The sequence below is a fragment of the Apodemus sylvaticus genome, chromosome 7 (assembly GCF_947179515.1).
Source record: "Apodemus sylvaticus chromosome 7, mApoSyl1.1, whole genome shotgun sequence".
NCBI classification, from domain to species: Eukaryota; Metazoa; Chordata; class Mammalia; order Rodentia; family Muridae; genus Apodemus; species Apodemus sylvaticus.
This window is the reverse complement of record NC_067478.1, coordinates 9698985-9723167: the sequence shown is the minus strand read 5'-3', so window position 1 is coordinate 9723167 and position 24183 is coordinate 9698985. Positions and strand designations below refer to the sequence as shown.

Genomic DNA, 24183 nt, shown 5'->3' with positions numbered 1-24183 from the left:
GAAGTGGCTGGGCCAGGGTCTGGTACACATGTGTATTCTTTTTTTATTTTGAGATTTATTTATTTTATATATGTGAATACACTGTCATTGTCTTCAGACACCCCAGAAGAGGGCATCAGACCCCATCACAGATGGTTGTGAGTCACCATGTGGTTGCTGGGAATTGAACTCAGGTCCTCTGGAAGAGCAGTCAGTGCTCTTAACTGCTGAGCCATCTCCCCAGCCCCGACATCTGTATTCTTTAAGGTTTATTTTGATTATGTCTGTGTACAATGCACATATGTGGGTGCTCTCTGAGGCCAAAATGGCATGTAGGATCCCCTGGAGCTGCCTGATGTGGGGTGCTGTGAATTGAAGGTTCTCTGGATGAACAGCAGGTACTTTGGGGGCGGGGGCGTAGTTCAAGACAAAGATTTCTTTGTGTATATCCCTGGCTGTTCTAAAACTTGATCTGTAGACCAGGCCGGTCTTGAACTCACAGAGATCTTTTTGTCTTTGCTGCGATAAAAGGCCTGCGTCACCACGTGCTCAGCTAATGCTTTCAACCTCCAAGCAGCTTCTGTAGCTGAGAGACTTGTTTCTTAACTCTGCAAGCTTCCCCACCTCTCTTGAGGATCTGGTTGAAATGCGGAATTCATTCTGCTGGGCCTGGGTGGGCCTGACTCTCTGTGTTCCCAGAGTGGCTTGGAAGCAGCAAGGTTGCAGTTTTGATGAGCAGTTCTGCTGAGCCTGCTAGGAGGAGAGGCCCGGGCCTCCGCCTGGGCCTCTGTCAGGCCTGCATTCTCAGCTCTTCCCTCCAGGTTGCTGCAACGGACCTTGTTTGCAAAAAAAAAAAAAAAAAAAAAAAAAAGCTCTGCTGGAGCTCAGCAGAGCCCGCTCACTCTCAGGCAGACCGAGCCATTTCCTGGAACCTCTCCAGGTTCCCGTTTTCTATTCTGACACTGAACTGATATTAAGTTGCTTCTGGCCAGCAGGTCTCAAGATCAGTATTCACACAAAAAGAGTGAATTGTGCATAATGGATAAATTTGGGGCTGGTTTGTTGTTGTTGTTGTTGATGATGATGATGATGATGGTGGTGGTAGTGGTGGTGGTGGTATAAGGTGTTACGAGGAGCCCAGCAGATCCCACGGAGATGACCACTTAGATAGACACAATTTATACCCAGCTGAAAGTCTTTATTCTAGATAACTGGGACTACACTCAGGGTTTGGTGACCTCAGTGTAGCCCTGATAATTTAGACCAAGGGGCTTTTTTTATATCTGTTCTCTCCCTTAGTGGCTTCAGGGGAGCAGTTTAACAGAAGCCAAGATAATTTAGCTGGGGCATCTTAACCTCGGGCCTAGAGTAGAACTGGGTGACTTTCCACTGGATTCTTATCAAAGAGATTAAATACTGGTTAAACCTGAAATGGGCTCAGCAAGAATACAAGGTGGGGTGACTGGAGAGACGTCTTAGCGGTTAAGAGCACTGACTGCTCTTCCAAAGGCCCTGAGTTCAAATCCCAGCAACCACATGGTGGCTCACAACCACCGGTAATGGGATCTGACGCCCTCTTCTGGTGTGTCTGAAGACAGCTACAATGTACTTATTTATAATAAATCTTTGGACCAGAGCGAGCAGGGACTGAGTGAACGGGGTCGACCGGAGCAAGCGGGGTCGACGGGAGTGGCTCACCACCATCTATACAGCTACAGTGTACTCACATATAGAGAATAAATAAATAAATCTTTAAAAAATAGGTTGGATCTACAATGCAGAACCCATGGATTTGGATGGCTGACTGTAAGATGAAATGTCACAATTGGTGGACACTCAGAGACCCAGTATAGCTACTGTTGTCATTGGAGATCCTCCTGGGACCCTTCCTGCTCTCAGGAAGCGCGCATGTCAACCTCCCTCACCCCCTGTCCCTTGAAGTAGACAGGACTTTACGGGGACACCTCGGCGTCAATTGAAGGTCGTAAGCACCGCCGCTTTTCCCTTTCAGATCAATTCTGAGTTCTACACTGGCTGGCTGGACCACTGGGGTAAACCCCATTCCGTGGTGAAGACCGAAAAAGTGGCAACCTCCCTCTATAACCTGCTTGCCCACGGGGCCAACGTGAACTTGTGAGTACCCAGGACTGGGAGGGGGAGCCCTGTGACTGTGGCTCACAGTGAAGTACGTGTGTTCTCTTATTTCTCTGTAGGTACATGTTTATAGGTGGGACCAATTTTGCCTATTGGAATGGTAAGATCCGTTTCACATCCGTTGGTAAAAGCTTACCCTTTTTTCCAGTGTGTGATTTGGGAGATGGTGTTATCTGTGGCCAATTTTTATTTTCTGTTTGCATTTGCCTTCTAAATTTTCTGACATGTAAGAATCACTTCTTAGTCTAGTCAGTTGAGTGTGAAAATAACTTTAAGGGCTGTAATCTGATCATTTAAGGGTCTTATTTTTAAGCCAGTCTACCTGGCAGTGTGGTGTGGTGGTGGGTGTGTTTGCACACTCTGCTTTGGTCTTTCTATGTGTGAGTTCATGTGTTGTGCAGGCACATGTATACATGTGTATCTGTGAGTGTGCATACATGTGGAGGCTGGGGACATCCTCAACTCTCCGCCCTTGGGCACCAGCTACCCTTTTCTGTTTTTTTAAAATAAGATGTCTCACAGGTAAGGCCTGGAACTTATCACTGAGCCAAGGGAGCCCCCATCTCCCTGTCTCTACCTCCTCTGATCTGTCAGTCAGTCAGTCAGTCATTATTACATGTATTTACTTACATGTATGTGGGGGTCAAAGAACAACCCAGCAGAGTCTTCTCCCACCCTGTGGGTCCTGGGGATTGAGTTCAGATGGTTGGGCCTGGTGGGACATCTTTACCACTGAGCCATCTCTCCACTCCCATTTTAATTGTTTTTTGTTTGTTTGTTTGTTTGTTTGTTTAACTATAAAACTGACAGCATTAAATAAGTATTCTAAACGTTCTCAAGGTTGAATGGTCCTTACCCTCTGCTTCTGGAATATTCTCCCACCGCTGGAAAGAAACTGCGAGTTGCCACACAGACTCCCCTCTCTTCCTCATGGCCCCTGAAGGTCACTAACTCTCCCCTGCTGCCAGGGGCTCTCCCGCTCTGGATATTTCTCCTAAACAGAACCATATAATATCAAGGTCATTGATTACAAGTAATCTGATTTCTTTGATTTAGCCTAATATGTTCAAGGCTCACCCATGGTCTATATGATATATTTATCATACTTTATTGCTAAATAATATTCTAGGGTTGGGGATGTGGTTCAGTTGCTAGGGTGCTTACCTAGCATGCCCAATGCCCTGGGTTTGACCCCCGTGCCCAGCCCCCACATGGTGGGACAAGTTTCTAACACCAGAACTTGGGAGGAAGAGGAAAATTTCAGGCTGTATAGTGGGCTAGAGGCCACTTGTGACGCTCTTTCAAAAAAATAAAAGAAAGTGGAGGCTGAGTCAGGTGTGGTGGTGTGAACCCATAATCCCAGCATTTTGGAGGCAGAGGCAGAATTACTACAAGTTTGAGACTAGCCTGATCTACATAGTGAGTCCTAGGCCAGCCAGGGTTACATAGATTCTGTCTCAAAACAAACCAATAAGTAAGCAAGTAAATAAATAATACAATTTTATTTTTTAAAAATTTATTTATTTATTTTACATATATGAGCACACTGTAGCTGTCTTCAGACACCCCAGAAGAGGGCGTCAGATCCCATTACAGATGGTCGTAAGCCACCATGTGGGTGCTGGGAATTGAACTCAGGACCTTCAGAAGAGCAGTCAGTGAGTGCTCTTAACCTCTGAGCCATCTCTCCAGCCCAGTAATAGAATTTTTTAAAAAATAAAAATAAAAGCTGTCCTTAGCCCTCAGGCTCTGCCCCCACCCCTCATCCCCCACCCCCCACCCCTCAGCCCCCCACCCCCACCCCACCCCCGCTGTGAGGGTGGAGTCTATCTGTCTCCTGCCTGTCTTTGTTGAGTTCTCTTACCCGGCTTGTTCAGTCTAGTGATTATTGGCATCGGTTTACAGGTAAGAATATGTGGGTGCCCATAATCACCCCCACACATCTCTCCTGCTGGCAAAGGGCAGAGTCTGGATTAGAGCCCCGGCTTTAGCCCAAGGCCACTGTCCTTCCGGTAACCCCCTGTCGCCCAGAGTGAACCCCAAGCCAGACGGCTTCATTCTCCGGGCAGCACTTTTGTATAATGCTTATCCCCAGCCCTGTATCCACATCTGTGTCATGGCTGTCTCAGAATCTAAGCTCTGTGTGTGTGTGTGTGTGTGTGTGTGTGTGTGTGTGTGTGAGTGTGTGTGTGTGTGTGTGTGTGTGTGTGTGTGAGTGTGTGTGTGAGTGTGTGTGGTGAGGAACACTCCTACTCAGTCTTTGTCACCATCTTGCCACAAATTTCCTCACATGCCTTAAGTATGAACTCTCCCCCGTGGTGCTGATAACTTGCTGTGCAAACACAGGCACCTGAGTTTGAGCCCTGGAACCCACATTAAAAATAAAAAAATAAAAGAGCTGGGTGTAGTGGCACACTTCAGTCCAGCACTCAGGAGGCAGAGAGCTTTGAGACCAGCCTGGTCTGTAGAGCAAGTCTCAGGGCAGCTAAGGCCCCACAGAGAAACCCTGTCTCAAAAACAAGACGAACAAACAAAACCAAGGAAAGAAGGAAAGAAAAGCCAAGCCGGGCATGGTGGGGTGAACTTCCGTAATCCTTGTGCTAGAAAGGGGAGACAGGCAGATTCCTGGGGGGTTACTAGACGCTTGGTGTAGCTGTGGCTGAATTAGAAACTCCAAGCTGGTGAGATACCCTGTCTCCTAAACCAAATTGAGGGCCCGTGAGATGATCCAGCGGCTAAAAGTTCTTGCCACCCAGCCTGAAGACCTGAGTTTGATCTTCAGGACCTGTGTGGTAGAAGAAAAGGAAATGACCCCTGAAACTGAGTGCCATGGCACAGTATGTGAACAAAACTAATTAACTCAGCTTTTCATCCATTCAAACCAAGATGGTAGCCAGCCCCTGGCTTTTATATGTATATACACATCTATGCATGCCCATCTCTACATACATGTGCCCCTGCGTTCATATGTGCTCATGTGTGCATGCATGTACTCACACACACACATAAAGAACTAGAAAAGTTACTCTTGTCCTTCCTGCACACCACACGTTGACTGTCCCCCAACCCCATGCTGGGCCCAGGCTGAGGACTCAGGATTGGTCAGCACGGCTGCTCTGCCCGTAAGGAATATGGCGCTTACAGATGAGTCAAATGAGAAATCCACTCTGGAGAGGAGCCACAGAGAAGGTGAACTCCTTAGGTGAGGATGTGGTTTTTTAATCTCACTGTGTCTCATGGGAAGGAGTGTGTTCGAACCTGTACTTTCCCCGGGGCAGGCAGACCTCCTCTGAGGAGAAGGGAGTGGAGGAAATGAATACACCAGGCTGTTGGCTGAGGTCTAGGTCTTCTAAAGTGAGAACACTGGTGAGAAACTTAGCACTGACCTGATCCCCGCTCACTGATCCAACAGCCCTCTGACAACCAGTCCTCAGCCCATCCCTTGTGACCTTGGTTTTGTGCCTTGTTTCCTTACAAATTAGAGCCGTCATAGAACAGCCTTTCTCACGTGTGCAAGGCAGAGTGCTACTGAGCTCAGAGGAAGTGGGAACCTTGCAGACTCAGCTGCAGCGATCTTGCTCTCTGAAGGCTGCAGGTGTCACTCTCTTGGTACAGTGCCAGGTTAGTCTATGCGAGGCCCTAAATTCCACCCCAGCACTGCATAAACCAGGTCTGGTGACACATGCCTGAGACCCCCAGACACACACACCTGTGATCACAGGCACACCTGTGATCCCAAACACACCTGTGACCCCTGATACACACCTGTGACCCCAGATGCACACCTGTGATCCCAGCACCTGAGAGACACCTGTGACCCCAGATACATACCCGTGATCCCAGATATACACCTGTGATTTCAGCACCTGAGAGAGACACCTGTAACCCCTGATACACACCTGTGACCCCTGACACACACCCATGACCCCAGACACACATCTGTCATCCCAGCACCTAAGAGAGACACCTGTGATCCTGACGCTGAGAGTTAAGAGGCAGAAGCTCAGAAGTTCGTTATCGTCCTTGGCTGCATAGCTTGTTTGAGGCTACCCTGGACCTTGTCTAAAAGGAAAAAAAAAAAAGAAAGAAAGACCACCTCTGCCCCACGTCTCACCCCAAATCTCTCACAGGAACCAGGGTCCAGGGCAGGGCTCAAAATGTCTGCAGACTCCTCATCTGTCTCTCATGCATGGGGAAATTTTTCAAAGGACTCGCCAGAAGGGATCCTCACCCCATAAGCATCCTCTTTGACAAGCTTGGAAGTTTCTAGTTTAGACTCTGTGGCTTGAACAATAATTACAAGGAATTATTTTTTCTGGTGCTTTTACGTACCCAGCCCTGACTCTGCTCATTGCTCTTGTCACAGATCGAGTTCTGGGATGTTGTATTGGTCATGCTCCCCATTGCTGTGACAAAGACCTAACAGAACCAAACCTAAGGAAGTGTTCAGGAAAGAGCTCGAGGCCATAGGCCGAGTCATATCTGCAGTCAGAAAAGGGCCAGAGAATGCTGGTTCTCTGCTGGTTTTGTCTTTACGGTGGGACACCAGCCCCGAGGATGCTAGCTTCCTCCCTATCTAGGTGGAGCCTCTCCTGGTGCTTCTAAGTCCTGTCGAGTCAATAATATCAACCATCACAGAAGATGCTCCTTGGGTATGTTCTCAGGGGCAGCATCTGCCACACAGAAACGCTGTGTAGGAGACTAGGTGATGTAACTGTGAGGCGGTGATGGTGATGTGACTCTGGGCGGCTTCTCTGGGGCAGGAGAGGCAGGGAAAGGTGGTTTTATGTCCCCAGACGATTGGCTGGTAGATAAAGGCTTTCCCTGGAAGGATGCAAACTGGGAAAAAGCAGATCAGAGCACTGGCTGCTCTTCCAGAGGACCCAGGTTCGATTCCCAGCACCCACATGGTGGCTCACACAACCATCTGCACCTCCAGTCCCAGGAGGTCTGACAGAGTCTGGATTACATGTGGTGTCCAGACATACATGCTGGTGAAACACGTATACACATAACATGCAAAAAGAGAATGACCTTGACTGTCTCGTCTTCCTGCTCCACCTCCCAAGAGCTTAGTTATGCATGTGCCGGCGCATCCAGGGTCTGCTGTGCTGGCCGAGCACTTGACCAGCTGTGAAAACGGTATCCCACCTCTGATGATTTGGGGTTTTAATGTGCTTCCTTTTCTCTTCATCCTAACATGAGCCCCTGGCAATGACCTCAAGTGACCGGTGACATGTTTTTTCTGTCTTCCAGGTGCCAACATGCCCTATGCACCGCAGCCCACCAGCTATGACTACGATGCCCCCCTGAGTGAGGCGGGAGACCTCACTAAGAAGTATTTTGCTCTTCGAGATGTCATTAAGAAGGTGGGTCCTTCAGACTCTCTGAGCTGGACTGCTGGTGAGCTGCCCTGAACTCCTCATGGCTCTGAGGATGGCTCCCTCAGTAACAGGAGGAGAAAGGAGGCACAGGGTCGGGGTACAGCCGTGCCCGGGGAAGAGCCCCTGAGTTTATCAGCAAGGCTTTAGGCTTTGCACCTCATCTGTGAGGCTGGGGTTGGGTTCCTAATCATGCCAAAGGTAGAGCAGAGGACATGGGTGAGCCATCCGGCATGGTCTCTGACACTGTGCAGGGAGTAAAACCCAGACAATGTGCCCACGTGGTGGCTCACGTGTGGCGGGAGGAAAATGAATAGCCCCCAGTGTGCAGAACAGCCGTGACCTGTGCAGAGAGAGATGCTGTGCTCCATCTGGGGCAGGCGACTGCTGCTTCCTCTAACTGGCTCTGGTACGTCTCTGTTCTGCCAGCAGCCAGCCTTTGAAGCACCTAAAGTTCTCAGGTGGGGTTTCCTGTCTCTGCGGTGAATTAAAAAAAAAAAGAAAAAGAAAAAGAAAGGCGAACCCACAGTTTTTTTGCTCAGTCACCTGAGTTTTGAAGTTTTCTTTAAAAAAAAAAAACAAACAGGTTTTCTGTCTATAAGTGGTAAAAGTGTCATGTAATGTCAATTTAACATGTGTTAAGATATTTTTTTTTGAGGGGGTGGCTTATGTTTTGAGACAGGGTCTCTCTGTGTAGATGAGATTCGTACTTTGAACTCACAGAGACCTGCCTGCCTCTGCCTTCTGAGAGCTATGCCCCACCACACCTGGCATGGTATGGAGAAAAACATGATCTAAACCTGGTGTGGTGCGTGCCTGCAACCCGGATGCGGAACCTGGAGAGGATCAGGAGTTAAGTCATCCTCAGTTATATGGTTCGAGGTCTCAGCTACATGGACCAAAGCTCTAAGAGACAGATAGACAGCAGACAGACAGAGACAGACAGAGACAGAGAGAAATATATTCTCACCTAACTTTCCTTTCTCTTTATTATTTAAAATTTGTGTTTGTGTGTGTGTGTGTGTGTGTGTGTGTACACATGTGTGGGTACCCTAGGATGCCAAAAAGGTCATTGAATCCCCTAGAGCTGGAGTTAACAGGCAGTTGTGAGCTATCCAATGTGGTTGATACCATGAGACTGGTTTCAGCATGTGTACATATGTGATTGTAATTATAACTCTCTCTCTCTTTTTTTTTTTTTTTTTTTTTAGTTTTTTCAAGACAGGGTTTCTCTATGTAATCCTGGCTATCCTGGAACTCACTCTGTAGACCAGGCTGGCCTTGAACTCAGAAATCTGCCTGCCTCTGCTCCCAAGTGCTGGGATTAAAGGCATACGCCACCACCACCTGGCGTAATTGTAACTCTTGATACCCAGAGACTGGTTTCTGTTTTGCGAGCACATGTGCCTGTGTGTGTGTGTGTGTGTGTGTGTGTGTGAATGTGTGTGTGATAATAATTGTAACTCTTGATACACAGAGACCTGGTTTCTGTTTTGTGTGTTTATGTGATTATAATTGTAGCTCTTGATACACAGAGACTGGTTTCTGTTTTGCAGGTATGTGTGTATGTGATTGTAATTGTAACTCTTGATTCACAGAGCCTGGTTTCTGATTTGCAGGTGTGTGTATAAGTGCTTGTCAGTGTACGCGTGTGTCTTCCACACCCTCTCCCCACCTATTTTGGAGGCAGAGTCTCTCACTGCCCCTGGAGTTCACTGGCCAGCAGCCCCCACCCCAGACTCTCCAGTCTCTAGGATCACCGGTGTGTGCCGCCCTGCCTAGCGTTTTTGTGGGGCTGGGGAGAGAACTCGAGAGCCAGGCACTTCAGCACCTGAGCGCCATGCAGAGATCAATTTCAGCTTTTTTATTATTATTTCTTCGTGTTCCCTGTTCTCTTGTTTTTCTTCTCTGCATTGCTTTCTCTTTGAAAGAGGATGAGGATGTTTTTGTTTTCTTGTTTCCCCCTCCTGGTTAGGAAGTTTGTCTTTTTCTGTGTTTGTGTTTTCTTACCTAGTCAAGCATGTTATCTGTGCCCTTAGAAGAACAAACAGGGCTCCCAAGGCTACTGTGTGTGGGAAGTGAGCCGTGAGCGGCAGCCAACGCCCAGTGGGAGCCTCCCTGGTACCCCTCTGTCTTCCTGCATACCTGCCCCCATGCCCAGAGCTAACCACTGCCCCAACTCCTGTTACCCTGTAGTCATGGATCTTGTTTTGAACTTGATATAAATGAATTCATACAATGCAAACTGGATTCATACAGTTCACACCTTGGTGTCCGGCCCTTGGGAAGCTCTGTCGCTCAGTTGCAGTTTATAATAGCATCGAACCTGGTTGAGAGAGTGCTTGCCCGGCGTGCACGGAGCCCTGGATTTGATCCCTGGCACCGTGAAGAGTGTGGTGATGCATGTCTGCTATCCTGACATTCAGGAGGAGGAGGAGGAGGAGCAAGAGATTCGGAGTCATCCTTGGCTACGTAGTAAATTTAAGGCCATCCTGGACTATATGAAATTACCTGAAAAAAATCATTTAAAAATGTACTAAGGGGCCAGTGAGATGGCCTCAGTCCTCGGTACCCAGGAAACCTAGGCTGGGCGTGATAGTGACAAGTAATCCCACTTGGAAGGTGGAGGCCAGAGTATCAGGAGTTCAGGGTTTTCCTTAGCTACCTTGAGAATTTGCTACTTGAGGTCCTGTTTTATTACTTAATCGGTACCAGACTGGCTTCAGATGTTTTTAACCCGTAAAGCAGGCAGGCATGTGTCTTGTACTGCTTTGTGCTGGCTGATTTTAGCCGCTTGGTACATCCAGGCCTCCCGCTAAAGATAAAGCCTGTACAGAGACTTCAGGTAGAGATGAGAAAGCAGACACCATGTGGATAGCCAGGGCTAGAACATTGTCGGGACTCAGGGAGAGGAAGGTGCCCTGCTTCTAGAACGTATTAGATGGAGCCCAGCGGATGAAGTCTGTGGAGAAGGATGAAGAAAAGTATAGAACTGTTGCATCCGGCTCCTGGGCCAGACGGTGACTCGCTTGAGTGAGGACGCACGGGAGGGTTGGGCAGAACAGCTGAAGGATCATGCAGGCTGCAGGAACTGACCAGGGAGAGAGCAAGGAAGACCAGTCGGCGACTTGCGGGGACTGGTGGGGACTGGCGGGGACTGGTGGGGACTGGTGGTGGCTGTGGTGTGTGTATACACAGCACCAGTCAGACCCAGACCACAATATGAAAGTGGAAAGCCACACGCCCTGGCTCACACTTAGCATCTCAGCCCTTGGGGAGCAGAGGTTACCGTGAGTCTGAGGTCAATCTGGGCTACGACGTAGTGAGTTCTAGGCCAACCGGATTTCACTACAAGGTGAAATCCTGTCTCAGGGATGGAGGGAATGGGTGAGAGGGGAGGGGAGGGGAGGGAGAATGGAGATACTTACGACTTTCTGGGCAAGTGTGAGGGAAAAGGGCAAGAATCAGACGCCTCAGCCGGCTGGCGGGAGACTCAGTGAGTCAAGTGTTTGTCGCCCAGGCTGAGGATCCAAGTTCAGGCCCCAGGATTCACATGGTACAGAGAGAAGAGTGACTTCTGAACGTTGTCCTCTGACCTCCATGTGCAAGCTATAGCTGTCTGTATTGTGAGGACGACGATGATGATAATGATGATGATGATGCAGATGCAGCAGCTATGGCTGTCTCTGTGTGTGGATGATGATGGTGATGATGATGACAATAATAATACCAACATAAACCCCATAATAACTACAATCAAATGTCTCTTAATGTCTTTTACCGTTTGGCCTGACAAACTCCAAGGCAGAGTTGTCACCTGTGCGGTACAGATCACGTGTGGGGGGGGGGGGGATGTGTGTGTGCACACGATGGTGCTCATGTGAAGGTCGGAGACATCTCTATGAGTGTCATCAGCAGAGAGTGTCCGCAGGCCTCACAGTGGCTAAGATTCCCTGTGGAGCATGAGGGAGAGAGGACAGAGAGCCCATGAATCTGCCCAGCAGGCCAAGTAAGGGGTAAGGGGGACCCGCAAGGGAAGCCATCATCTTCACAGGGAATACACAGAGCTGACCAGCAGCAGGTCAGGGTAGATCAGCAGGTGAAGGCTGCTCCAACAGGCCTGACGACCTGAACTCAGCCTCCTGTCCTCATAAGACAGAACAAGAGAACTGACTCCCAGAGTTGCCCTCTGATCTACACACACACACACACACACCTGCCCTACCCTTGTAATATGCATTCGTGTGTGCATTATTTTGTTTTTCAAGCCAGAATTTCTCTGTGTAGCCCTGGCTGCTCTGTAGACCAGGCTGGCCTCGAGCTCAGAGATTCACCTGCCTCCTCCTCCTCCTCCGGCACGCTGAGATTAAATGTGTGCACCAGCACCGCCTGGCTCAGGAACAGCTTGTTTTATTTAACGCACTCCTTGGAAAGGTTTGTTTCCCCCAAGCTGGGGCGCGCTCCTAGGGTTGCGCATGCTCAGCAAGCGCTCTGCACTGAGCATGCGCTCCAGCTCTTACTGGCATCTCCCCTGGAACTTGCAGATAGGCAGGTAACTCATTTGTTGAAGTATTTGGGATATTTGCTTGCATGAAGGGAAATGTCTAACGACCAGGGGCCCATGTAGACTCTCCTGACCCCTCCCCTCTCCAGAGACTTGGGGAGGAAAGTCTCTCCCAGTGAGACAATGTCAGGGTGCCCACATGGAGATGGGTGTGGTCTCCCCCTGCCTGGCACTGGGAGAACCTCGTCCCAGCAGGCTGCATAAGCCTGGACTCGCGGGTAACGGTCACGTGTGAGTCTTCAAGGCTTGACAACACTTGCCATTTGCATTTCTCTAAGATTTCTCTTTGGTGTGGGTAAAACTAAAGTAGTCACGGTTAACACTTTGACCATAAAGCTCCAGGCACCCCCCACCCCCTCCTGAAGAGACAGTCATGCCTCTCTTTTTATGAGTGCTTGATTAACTTGGTGACCTATTTTAACAGTTCTATCTTAACCCCCACCACAGGTGTGTGTGTGAGTGTACGTATATGAGTGTGAGAGAATGTGTATGCGTACATATGTGTGTGAGAGTTTGTATGTGTGTGTCTTAGGGTCTTACTGCTGTGAACAGACACCATGACCAAGGCAACTCTTCTAAGAACAACATTTAATTGGGCGGGCTTACATGTTCAGAAGTTCATTCTATTATCATCAAGGCGGGAACATGGCAGCATCCAGGCAGGCAGAGCTGAGAGAGTTCTACCTCTTCATCTGAAGGCTGTTAGTGGAAGACTGACTTCTAGGCAGCTAGGGTGAGGGTCTTAAGCCCAAACCCACAGTTCCACACATACTCCAACAAGGCCACACCTCCTCATAGTGCCGCTCAGCTGGTCCTGTGCTGTTCTGACAAGCACTGAGTCATGGGTGCAGTTCCCAGGCATGGTGCTGAACCCTGGGACCTGCTGAACCCCCCTAGCACTCTGGGGGGTAGGGGCAGGACTGTGAGGAGAGTCCTTCAACCTTACCTCTCAGTTCTCCCCTTTTATGTTTATCACTGGCCCTAAAATGGACCAAACCACCCTGAGAGCTGCGCTGAATGCAATGCAGCTCCTTGGACCCCTGAGCGCGCTCACCACTGTTCTCCACAGGGGACGTGAGTACACCTCAGGGGGCTGACTGACTCAGGAACTTATTCTCTCTCTCTCTCTCTCTCTCTCTGTCTCTCTCTCTCTCTCTCTCTCTCTCTCCCTTTCTCTCTCTCTCTCTCTCTCTCTCTTCCCCTCCCTCCCCCAGACAGGGTTTCTCTGTGTAGCCCTGGCTGTCCTGGAACTCACACTATAGACCAGGCTGGCCTCGAACTCAGAAATCTGCCTGCCTCTGCCTCCCAGAGTACTGGGATTACAGGTATGTACCACCACGACCTGGCTAATTTGCCCTTTCTTATTTTGCTTTTTTTGTTGTTGGTACTATGTGTTTGTTTGATATAGTCTCACTGCATAGCCCTGGCTGGCCTAGAACTTGCTATATAGACTAGGCTAGCCTCAAACTCTCAGAATTGCCTGCCTCTGCTTCCAGGTGTTGGAATTAAAGTCCTGTGCTACTATACCTGACTTCAGTGTGTGTGTGTGTGTGTGTGTGTGTGTGTATGTGTGTGTGTACATGTATGAACCCACGTGCACTCCTGTGAGCTTGTCCAAGCATGCTTGTGTAAGGGACAGAGACTGATTTCTTCTATCTTCCCCTATCTCTGTCTGGTTTATCTTTGAGACAGGGCTCCTCCCTGGACTCTGAGCTTGCTGTATCTGCTAGGCTGGCTCCTGCGAGCCCTGGGGATCCACCCATTTCTGAATCCCCCCAGGGCTGGGGTTTCATGTGAGTCCCCAGGATCTGAAGTCGGGTCCTCATGCCTCTGTGGTGGGCACCTACTCACTCAGCCATCTCCCCGGCCCAGCCATCTGCCTTTGATTCATCTCTGGGCAACGTTACTCACGCTGTCTCCTGGCTGCGTAGTGATGTGGGAAGGGAATCCTACTACGTGACCTAGAGGAGGTTAATACCGCCGTGGCTTCTCTTGCCCTTTGAGCAAGCACTATTTCTAGCTGCATCCCTGGAGCATCGCCATGCGAAGTGCTGTCTGCGTACTCTAGATGAATGACTGGAGCGTGAGACTAAAGCAGGGAAAGCCAGCGTCCTTGGACTTTGCTGGATTCCCTGAGGGGAAGGACAGCTGTCTGCTGGGTGTGCATCTTTGAATGCAATGACAGGCGATTTTGATGCTCAGTCTGGAAGCCATGTCTCAGGCAAAGATTGTGTTGGAGAACGGAGAAAAAATGGTAGAAGATAAAATGTTTGTGGATATTTGCTTATTACCTGACACATTAATTACCTGGATAGAATGTTTTGATTTTGCTAAACAATAAACTAGTACCAATAAAAAGTTATTAAACAGAATCAGGTGTGGTGGTACACAATTTTAATCTCAGCACTTGAGAGGGAGAGGCAGGTGAATCTCTTGAGTTCAAGGCCAACCTGGTCTACAGAGTAAATTCTGGGACAGCCAGGGCTACACAAAGAAACCCTGTCTTGAAAAAAAGAAAAAGAAAAGAAAAAGAAAGAATTTTACAGATGAGTGTCTAAAGGGTTAACACTTTTCCTCTCCTCTTCCCACTGTTCTTTATAGTTTAAAGAAGTCCCAGAAGGCCCTATTCCTCCGTCTACACCCAAGTTCGCATATGGGAAAGTTGCTCTGAGAAAGGTAAGACAAGAAACAGGGTTGGCAGTGTAGCTCAGTGGGCAGAGTGCTTGCCTGGCATGGGCGGATCCCTGGCATCTATCCTCGGCACCATATAAACTAGGAGTGCTGGCACACACCTGTAACCCCGGCTGTCTGTAGGGAGGATGAGGAGTTCAAGGTCATCCTTAACTACATCGTGAGTTAGAAGCTAGCCTGGGCTACATAAAACCCTGTCTCGAAAAGAAAAAAAAAAAAAAGAATCAGATCCTCACTGAGAGTCCGATGTGGAGACACAGAGATTGAGGGTGTCGTCGGCTGGCTGGAGGCTGTCTCTCTTTCTTGAATTTGTTTTCTGAGAGCCGGGTGGAAGAGTTGGCATTTCTAGGAAATGGAGAGGTGGAAGAGAGGATGTGCATGCAAGCTGGCAGGATGCAGGATGCTCGTGGGCCTCTCCGTCCATTTTAGTTCGGTTCTTGGTTGGCAGTGCTTCAGGCAGCTGTGGAATGACATCCTACTTCAGAGTTCTGTCCAGTGAAGCTTTCTCCCATCATTTACCTCTTTTTTATTATTATTATTACATTTATTTCTTGGGTTGGGAGACGTGCATTTTGTGGCGCCCACCTGGAGGCCAGTGAACAGCATGAAGGAAGTAGTATCTCTTTCTAACGTGTGTCTGGGGACTCGAACTCGGGTCATCAGACACGGTGGCAAACGCCCTTCTCTGCTGAACCCTCTTGACAGTCCCGTCCACCCCTTTTTAAAAAGAGTTCCTTCAAACCACAGGAATTCGCTCTTAAATTAGATGTAAAAAAAATCATATCATAGTGACTTCTTGGATACTGGAACATCAGAGGAAAGAGATAGAAATTAATCATCAATAAGAGTTCAGGTCATTTTATTCTGGGGAAGAAAGGAGAGGGTTACTTGATGGTTTACAAAATTGGTTTGTTTTGACTCTTTGGGTGTCCGGTTTTCCCCTAGCTCCGTCCTTCACTCCTACGTGCATACATTCACCAGAAAAAAAGAAGAAAACATGAATAGTCACTTATTTCTTGAGAATCTTGAAGTCCTGAAATAGCAGCATAAGTTTTTATCTTTAGGGCAAACACCAAACACCATGGTATAGTTTTTCCATTCGCAGCCCCGAGCTTCTGGTTGGCTGGCCGAGCTGCCGTAATAGTTTCCGTCATAGTGTCAGATCCTGTGCCACAATCTACAAAGAACGTGGTCTCTGATAGGAATCTCTTCTGAGGTTAATCACGCTTGAATCGCACTTGGAAAGGGGCACATCTCTATAGCTGCTGAAGAAAAATGGTAGCTTGGTTTTTAAAAAGCCGGGAGTTCTTTCACGTGTTATAAATAGCTGCAAATGTTTAAAACAACAATACCAAGATTAAAAAATATGAAGTTCAGCCTAATGCTGTGACGGAAATCAGCGAATTGGCGCGGCTGCTCGTGCCTGAAATCCTAACTGTGGGGGCTAATGCAGGAGGATTGCCGTCAATTTCAAGGCCAGCCTTTGCTCCATAGTGAGTCTGAGGTTAGCCCAGGCTTTAGAGAAAGATTCTATCGCCAAAAGAAAGGTGTGGGGGGAAGCTGATGTGGTTGTAATCCCAGCACTTGGGAGTGCAGGTGTGAGGATGAGATGTTCAGGGTCATCTTACCTACATAGAGAGGTCTAACCTGGGCTACAGGGGACACGCATTGTCTAATTAACTCGACACAAAACACAGAAAGCTGGGAGGGAGGGAATCAGCACACAACTTTTTTCAATTTATGTAAGGCATAGTATATAATAAAGTTTTATTTAAACTTGTATGTTTGTGCGTGTACTTGCACACGCTCGTGGAGTTCAGAGGGCAACTTTCGGGACCCGTGACACAGGCTCAGGACACATGCCACATAAGCTTGGGAGACAGTGGAGTGACCGTGACACAAGCTTGTGACGCGGTTCTGGCAGATCTAAGCCGACAGTGAGTTGCCTCTGCTTACTATCTTTGCTTCAGAGCTCTTCATCGCTTGAAAACATGTTGAGACACTTCGCAGAGGCGGCCTCTGTGGCTCAGGCGCTGCTTGTTTTGAGGCCTTTCTTAGATAGAGAGCTCTGGACGGTATGTCTGAATGGATGCACTAGAAACTCTCTTAAGACTACCATTGTTTACATTTTTATCAAGAGTTAGGAGCAAGACCTGGAGAGATGGCTCAGCGGTTAAGAACACTGACTCCTCTTTTTTTTCCTTCTAAGTTTTCTTTTGTTTTGTTTGAGAGAGGATTTCTCTGTATAGTCCTGTGCATCCTGGATCTCAATATGTAGACAAGGCTGACATCAAAGTCACAGACATATGCCTACCTTCCAAGTGCTGAGATTACAGTCGTGTGCCACCATGCCTGGCTTTGACTGATCTTCCGAGGATCCAGGTGTGATTCCTAGCAACCACATGGCAGCACTCGACCACCCGTGATTCCAGTTCCAAGTCTGATGCCCTCTTCAATCTGCTTGCCATCAGCACTGTACACATATGGTGTACAGACTTACATGCAGACCAAACACATAAAAAAAAGAACAGGCTGGGCACGCCTTTAATCCCAGCACTTGGAAGGCTGAAGCAGGCAGATCTTTGTGACTTCGAGATTTGTGGGTGTATAGACTGAGTTCTAGGATGGCTAGGGCTGTCACATAGAGAAACCCTATCTCGAAACCAAAAAAAGAAAGAAACCAACCAACCAACCAACCAATCAACCCTGGGTTCAATCCCCAGCGCTGCAGAAAGCAGTGAAAAATAAAAATAGGTAGGTGCTGGGCTTTAGTTGAATTAGCAGAGGGCCTGCCAGGCGTGCAGAAAGTCCAGGGTTTGAACTCCATCCGTACATAGGGTGTGTGCGATTGACCACTCAGGTAACCCTAGTCCTTGGAGGGTCAGAAGAACAGGGTCATCCCTGGCCACGGAGGCCTGCCTAGGGCATGTGAGGCCCTGTCTCAGAAAGAAAGGAAAAAGGGGGGCAAGAAGAAAACGGGGAGAGGGTAAGAGCATGGGGATTGTGGGACAAATGGAAGGCTTATCTCGATGTCTTTGTTAAGTCAGACTAATGTAACCTCCCCTCCTGTCCCCCACTGGTGACAGGACACTGAGTCTGGTTCGCTTTCTTTTCAGTTTAAGACGGTAGCCGAGGCTCTGGGTATCCTGTGTCCCAACGGGCCTGTGACAAGCCTCTACCCCTTGACCTTCAGTCAGGTGAAACAGGTAGGTCTGTCTCCACAGGGAACGATGTTTGTCCTTCTGTTCCTGGCCACACAGGTATGTCCTTACTGCTTCCTGGGCACCGTTATTTTAATGGTGGCTGGGATTGGGGCTCAGCTGGTAAGGTGCTTGCCTGTCCGTGAGCAGAGCCACAGGCTCAAGCCCCAAGCACCTCATCAACCAGGCCTGGTGACAAGCTTGTAGAGTTAGCAGGTGGAAACGGAGGTGGGAGGCTCAAAAATCCAAGGTCATCCTCAGGTACATGGGATGCGAGGCCAGTCTGGGCTCCATGAGATCATGTCTCAAAAAAAAAGTCAGTTTAAGTTTTCCTTCTTAGAGGTTCTGCTTCCTGCTTTGGGGAGACCTGTGGTGTGCTCGGTGCTGGTGTGTGCTCGGTGCTGGTGTGTGCTCGGTGCTGGTGTGTGCTCGGTGCTGGTGTGTGCTCGGTGCTTGTGTGTGCTCGGTGCTGGTGTGTGCTCGGTGCTGGTGTGTGCTCGGTGCTGGTGTGTGCTCGGTGCTGGTGTGTGCTCGGTGCTGGTGTGTGCTCGGTGCTGGTGTGTGCTCGGTGCTGGTGTGTGCTCGGTGCTGGTGTGTGCTTCCTTTCCTGGCATTCTCACTTCCTTGTCTTGCTAGAAGTTTCTCACTCAGATCTTTTTATTCCACAGGATTTGCCCCTAGAGCGGTTCATCCAGTTCATCAGCTAGTTTGCTTTTCTTGCTTTGTGGGGGTATGTTGTGGATTGCTTCCCCCAGAAAGTAGGGCTGAATCCCAACCAAATGATCAAGTGACAAAGGTACCAAATGACTGGTGGCATCCCGGCAATACGGTCCCAGGCCACACAGGGACCCAGGAGGACTTGTCCCTCTGCTGTGGCCACATAAAAGGACTAGTCTAGGAACAATCTGAACTCTTCAAAAAACTATTGCCATCTGTTTAGCTGTGGAGGCCACAAGTATAATTCAGGCGTGTGGTAAGCAAAGGCAAGAAGCCAGAGAGTTGGGGGCCAGCCTGGGCTACATAGTAAACTCCAGCCTGGCCTGTGAAACAGTGCAACATTGTCTCAGAAAAACAAACATCCAACACAAAAATTCCAGTGAGATCATGAACTGGAGACCAGGTATAAAAAGAATTTAAGCGGCTGAGGAGATGCTCAGTAGTTAAGAGCACGGGCTGCTTTTCTGGAGAACCTGGGTTCAGTTCCCTGGCCACACATAGCAGCTCGCGATTGCCTGTGACCTAGTACCAGGCTATCTAAAACCTCTGGCCTCTGGGCACCTGCATTCATGTGCACACACCTGAACATGTACATACACACACATGCCTCACACACATGCCTGGTATGGCATGAAGCCCTGTGCTTAATCCCCAGAAGCACATACAACCAGACATGGTTATACGGAGCCTCATTACTTGGGAGGCAGCGGCAGGAGAACATAAAAACTCAAGATTATCCCTAGTTATGTAGTAGAGTTGAGGGCAGCCTGGGCTACCTGAGTCGTTGTCTTAAAAATGAATATTACTCCTGATTTGGTGGCAGAACCCAGCCCCCCAAACTCTCTCTTTCCTCTTCGCTTTAAAGAGTTTCAGGTTGAGTCTTGTTTTGTACTTTAGAGCAGATTTAGCCCAGAAACCTGGAGAATGGTTTACTGAGCAGAACTGTGTTTGTCTTGTGTTTGAGGCTTTTCTTGGCTAAAGTTTTTTTATGTGCACGAGTGCTTTGTCTGCTTGTCTGTATATATGTACATATGTGTTGTCTGTATCCTGCCTGCATGTCTGCTTCCTACATGAGCCTAAAGAAAGCATCAGATGTCCTGGAACTGGAGTTACAGATTGTTCTGACTCAGGTCCTCTGCGAGTGCAGCAAGTGCTCTTAATGGCGGGGCCATCTCTCCAGACCCCTTTAAAAAACTTATTGTTATCTTTATTTACTTTGTTGATGTGTATACGTGTGTGCATCACAGCACACATCCAAAGGTTTGAGGACAGCCTGTGGGAATGGGCTCTCTCCTTCCATCCCGTGGGTCCCGGGGATTGAACTCAGGTCTTCCGGCTTTGTGGCAAGCACCTTTACCCACTGAGACATCTCACCAGCTCTTGATTTGGTTTGGTTTGGTTTGGTTTGGTTTGGTTTGGTTTGGTTTGGTTTGGTAATACCAGTGACCTCTGACCTGTGGGTATGATTTCCCTGGGTCACTCTGGGCAGTAACTTAACTCCTGTTTTCCCGGGGTGACAGAGAGCTCCTATGTGTTTGAATAGTTCCGCCAAGACCTACAGAGTCAGCTTGAGTTTGGCTGTGGGTGGCGGCCGCTTTTCTCTCCCCACAGCTTTCAGAACACTTGCTTTCATCGAGATCAAGGCAGCCGGACTCTCAGCCGCCGAGCCTTGAGGGTGAAGCATTTTTCTCGTGTTCTTTTCTCACCAGTATTTTGGGTATGTGCTGTACCGAACGACACTTCCTCAGGATTGCAGTAACCCGAAACCCATTTTCTCTTCACCCATAAATGGTGTCCGTGATCGGGCCTACGTCTCTGTGGATGGGGTAAGCATTCTCTTTGAACTCCACAGCTGAACCTTGACAGCAGGGTGGAGGGTCTTCTACATGTAATAACGTGACAGCCTATGTTCCTGGGCAGTACGCCTTGCTCACTGCTACAGCACACATGCTGCAGGCTCAGGGCTGTTCTGACACGCACACTCTAGAAAACAGTGGGTCTGCTGAGTCCGGGGCCAGCACCGCCCTGACTGAGCTTAGCATGTCATGCCGGCCTTCTCTGCTCTTTGAGGACAGTGTCCACATTAGCTTGGTACCTGTCAGTAGACAAAATGTGCTGAACTTAGTGTCTCCCCCTAAATGAAATGTTAGCCTCTAAAGGCTTGCTCATGACAGTTGTAACCAGAGTATACCAAGGGCTTCGTTTCACAGTAAAATGCAGATACATTTTTAAACACCATTTCCAACATCTGATGTGATGACACATGCCTGTAATCCCAGCTGTGAGAAGGTTGAGGCAGGAGGATTGTAAGATTCAGGCCAGCCTACCTACATGATGAAATCTAGGCTCTACAAAACAAAAAAGGAAGATCGGAGAGCCAGCGCCCAGGAGATAGCTCAGCAGGTAGTGCTTGCCGCGAGCCCGATGTTTGAGTTTGATCCCTGGGACTGGCGTGGTACAAGGCTGACTCCTGCAAGCTGACCTCTGATACCTGCTCATGGGCCTCGGCCCTGGGTGCGCACAGACAGTAAGTTGAATAATTCAAAAGGTACCTGTGGCCCTCTGCTCCTTGTTGGAACAGTTGTGGGACAAGCTCGTGAGAAGAGTTTCCTGACCAAGCACTTTTTTTTTTTGGAAAAGTTTTAGCCTTGGAGGTTTTTTGGTTTTAGTTTTGGTGTTTTTATTTTGAAAGATTTATTTATTTTATGTATATGCGTCCACTGCAGCTGTACAATGGTTGTAAGCCACCATGTGGTTGCTGGGAATTAAATTTAAGACCTCTACTTGCTCTAGTCAACCCAGCTCTCTCTGGTCAGCCCTACTTGTTCTGGTTAACTCTGCTCCTTCAGGCCCAAAGATTTATTTATTATTATAAATAAGTACACTGTAGCTGTCTTAAGATGCACCAGAAAGAGGGTATCAGATCTCATTACAGATGGTTGTGAGCCACCATGTGGTTGCTGGGATTTGAACTCAGGACCTTCGGAAGAGCAGTCAGTGCTCTGAACCACTGAGCCATCTCTCCAGCCCTTGGTTTTGGTTTTTGAAACAGGATTTCATGCAGCCCAGGTTGGCTTCAGACATGTTTAGTTCCCAGTGGCAGCCTTGAACTCCTGGTCTTCTCGACTCTGCCTCCCAAGTGCTGGGATTGCAGGTGCTCACGGCCACACTCAGAGTAGTTTAAATCAAAATATTCTCTCTCTAGCTTGCCTTGCGAGCCTAAGGGCCTGAGGTCACATCACCAGAACCCATGTAGAGAACAAAGGAACGAGGGGCTGGAGAGATGGCTCGGCGATGAAGGACATTGGCTGTTCTTCCAGAGGACCTGAGTTCAACTCCCACCACCTACGTGGCAGCTCACAGCTGTCTGTAACTCTAGTCCTAGAACTCCTGTCAGTGTGTGTAACTCTAGTCCTGTGCACTCCTGGCCTCTGAGCACCAGGCATAGACAGAGTGCACAGTCATACATGCACGTGAAACGCTCACACATGTAATAAATAAAAGAATAAGAAGAAAAATCCACATGTGACGGCATGCAGCTATAATCTCAGTGCTTGGCGGGCAGGGACAAGAGAATCCTTTGGGAGCCTGGCCAGCCAGCCTAGCCTCCTCCGAAAGTTCCCAGTGGGCCAGAGATCTTATCCCAAAAAGGAAGATGACCCTTCTGAGGAATGACACCTAACGTTGTCCCAGTGGCCTCTGCACACACATACATGTCGTACTTTCACCTGAACACACCCGCATAGACACACACACACACACACACACACACCAAGTGGGCGGGCTTTCTTTTATAACCAACAGATTTAATTTCAGTGGGAACACGACCCTGAGAGGCGACCCTGTGCTTACCATTTCCCAGCCTTCCTTAGTTGTGTCCTGGTGACTTACGGTGAGTGTAGCCAGTCTAAAAAATAACCTTTTAAAAAGTTAGGAATGGGATTGGGGATTGAGCTCTATAACAGAGCTCTGGGTTCTGGTTTCAACTTGGGGTGGGTGTGGGGGTGTGAATGAATGAATGAATGAATGAGTGAGTGAGTGGTTGGTTGGTTAGGAATGCCTTGGTGAGAAAATACCTGTTGTTTTCCCTCACTATGTTATATAATCTCTGTGGCTGATGTGCCCTAGCAATTGAAGTGAGCTGACTCCACCTATCTCCGATTTTATCTGCTCCCTGATCTTATCTGTTCTCTCCACCTGTTAAAGGCTGTTTCTTTGCACCTAACTGTGCAACGGGTGAGGAGCTGTGAGGAGGTACAGTAATCCTTCTCACAGGGACACTAGAATGTCCCTTCTGCCTAGTTCCTTTATAAATAGAAGTGTAGGAGCCACATCTATAAGCTGTAGGGTGTGAGGCAGGAGAATTAGAAGTTCCAGGGAGGCCCTCATTGTAGAAGGAAAGAACTGATTTCCTCAAGTTGTCCTCTGGCCTCTGTATACACCATAGCATATGTGCATACACACACGTACCCCAATAATGTAAAATATATACATATATACACATATACATATAGACATACACAAACACACCAATAATGTAAAATATATATACACATACACCCCCAATAATGTAAAATATATATATACACATATACCCCCAATAATGTAAAATATATACATATATATACACATATACACATAGATATACACAAACACACCAATAATGTAAAATATATATATACATATACACATACACACACACCCCAATAATGTAAAATATATGCATATATATACACATATACACACATATACATATATACACACATATACACATATATATACATCAAGTAGAAAAATGCCTGAGCCAAGCATGTTTGTCCACACTTGTAACCCCAGCATTTCTGATGTGGAGTCAGGAAGGTTTCGAGTTCAAGGCCATCCTGGGCTGCATCACAGGGCCTTGTTCCAGGTAGAACTAGGAGTCTTACTCACGATAGCACCTTCCCTGAGCTGTGTACAGCCATCCTCCTCACTGGGAAGGACAGGGACCATGGGAGCTCGGCCTGAGCACATCCAGACTCTGTGTGGAACGCTGAGGACACTTGGAACAGGCAAAGGTGCAGATGAGCGGTGCACACTGCTCCTTTTTCTCTGATCTCACGCCCCAGTCGACCTTGGTTCTAACTCACAGGTCCCCCAAGGAATCCTTGATCGAAACCTTTTAACAACTCTGAACATCCGGGGGAAGGCTGGAGCCACGCTGGACATTCTGGTGGAGAACATGGGGCGTGTGAACTATGGCCGGGCCATCAACGACTTTAAGGTAGGATGCTCGTATGGGGGCTGGACCTGTGCCGGTGGTCAGAGGTCAGAGAGAGTCCTATTTGTGCATGAGACACTCACACACCTGTCTCTGTTTCCCACTTCCATTTATACAGAAAAAAGCTGAATACTTTGTTTCTACCAAGGAATATAGTTGTGTGTGTGTGTGTGTGTGTGTGTGTGTGTGTGTGTGTGTGTGTGTGTGTGTGTGTTTGTATGCTTGTATGTATTCATT

The 24183-nt window shown here is 48.3% G+C and overlaps 1 protein-coding gene across 1 annotated transcript in view; it reads left to right on the top strand.

The window, feature by feature from the left end:
- The window catches only part of Glb1 (galactosidase beta 1), an 80312-nt gene that overhangs the window by 40406 nt on the left and 15723 nt on the right, over positions 1 to 24183 (top strand). The window contains exons 8-14 of the mRNA XM_052187064.1: positions 1991 to 2112; positions 2193 to 2233; positions 7390 to 7502; positions 14680 to 14754; positions 17886 to 17975; positions 20396 to 20512; positions 23818 to 23949. Of these exons, the coding sequence (XP_052043024.1) occupies positions 1991 to 2112; positions 2193 to 2233; positions 7390 to 7502; positions 14680 to 14754; positions 17886 to 17975; positions 20396 to 20512; positions 23818 to 23949 (690 nt within the window). The remainder of the gene's footprint in view (positions 1 to 1990; positions 2113 to 2192; positions 2234 to 7389; positions 7503 to 14679; positions 14755 to 17885; positions 17976 to 20395; positions 20513 to 23817; positions 23950 to 24183) is intronic.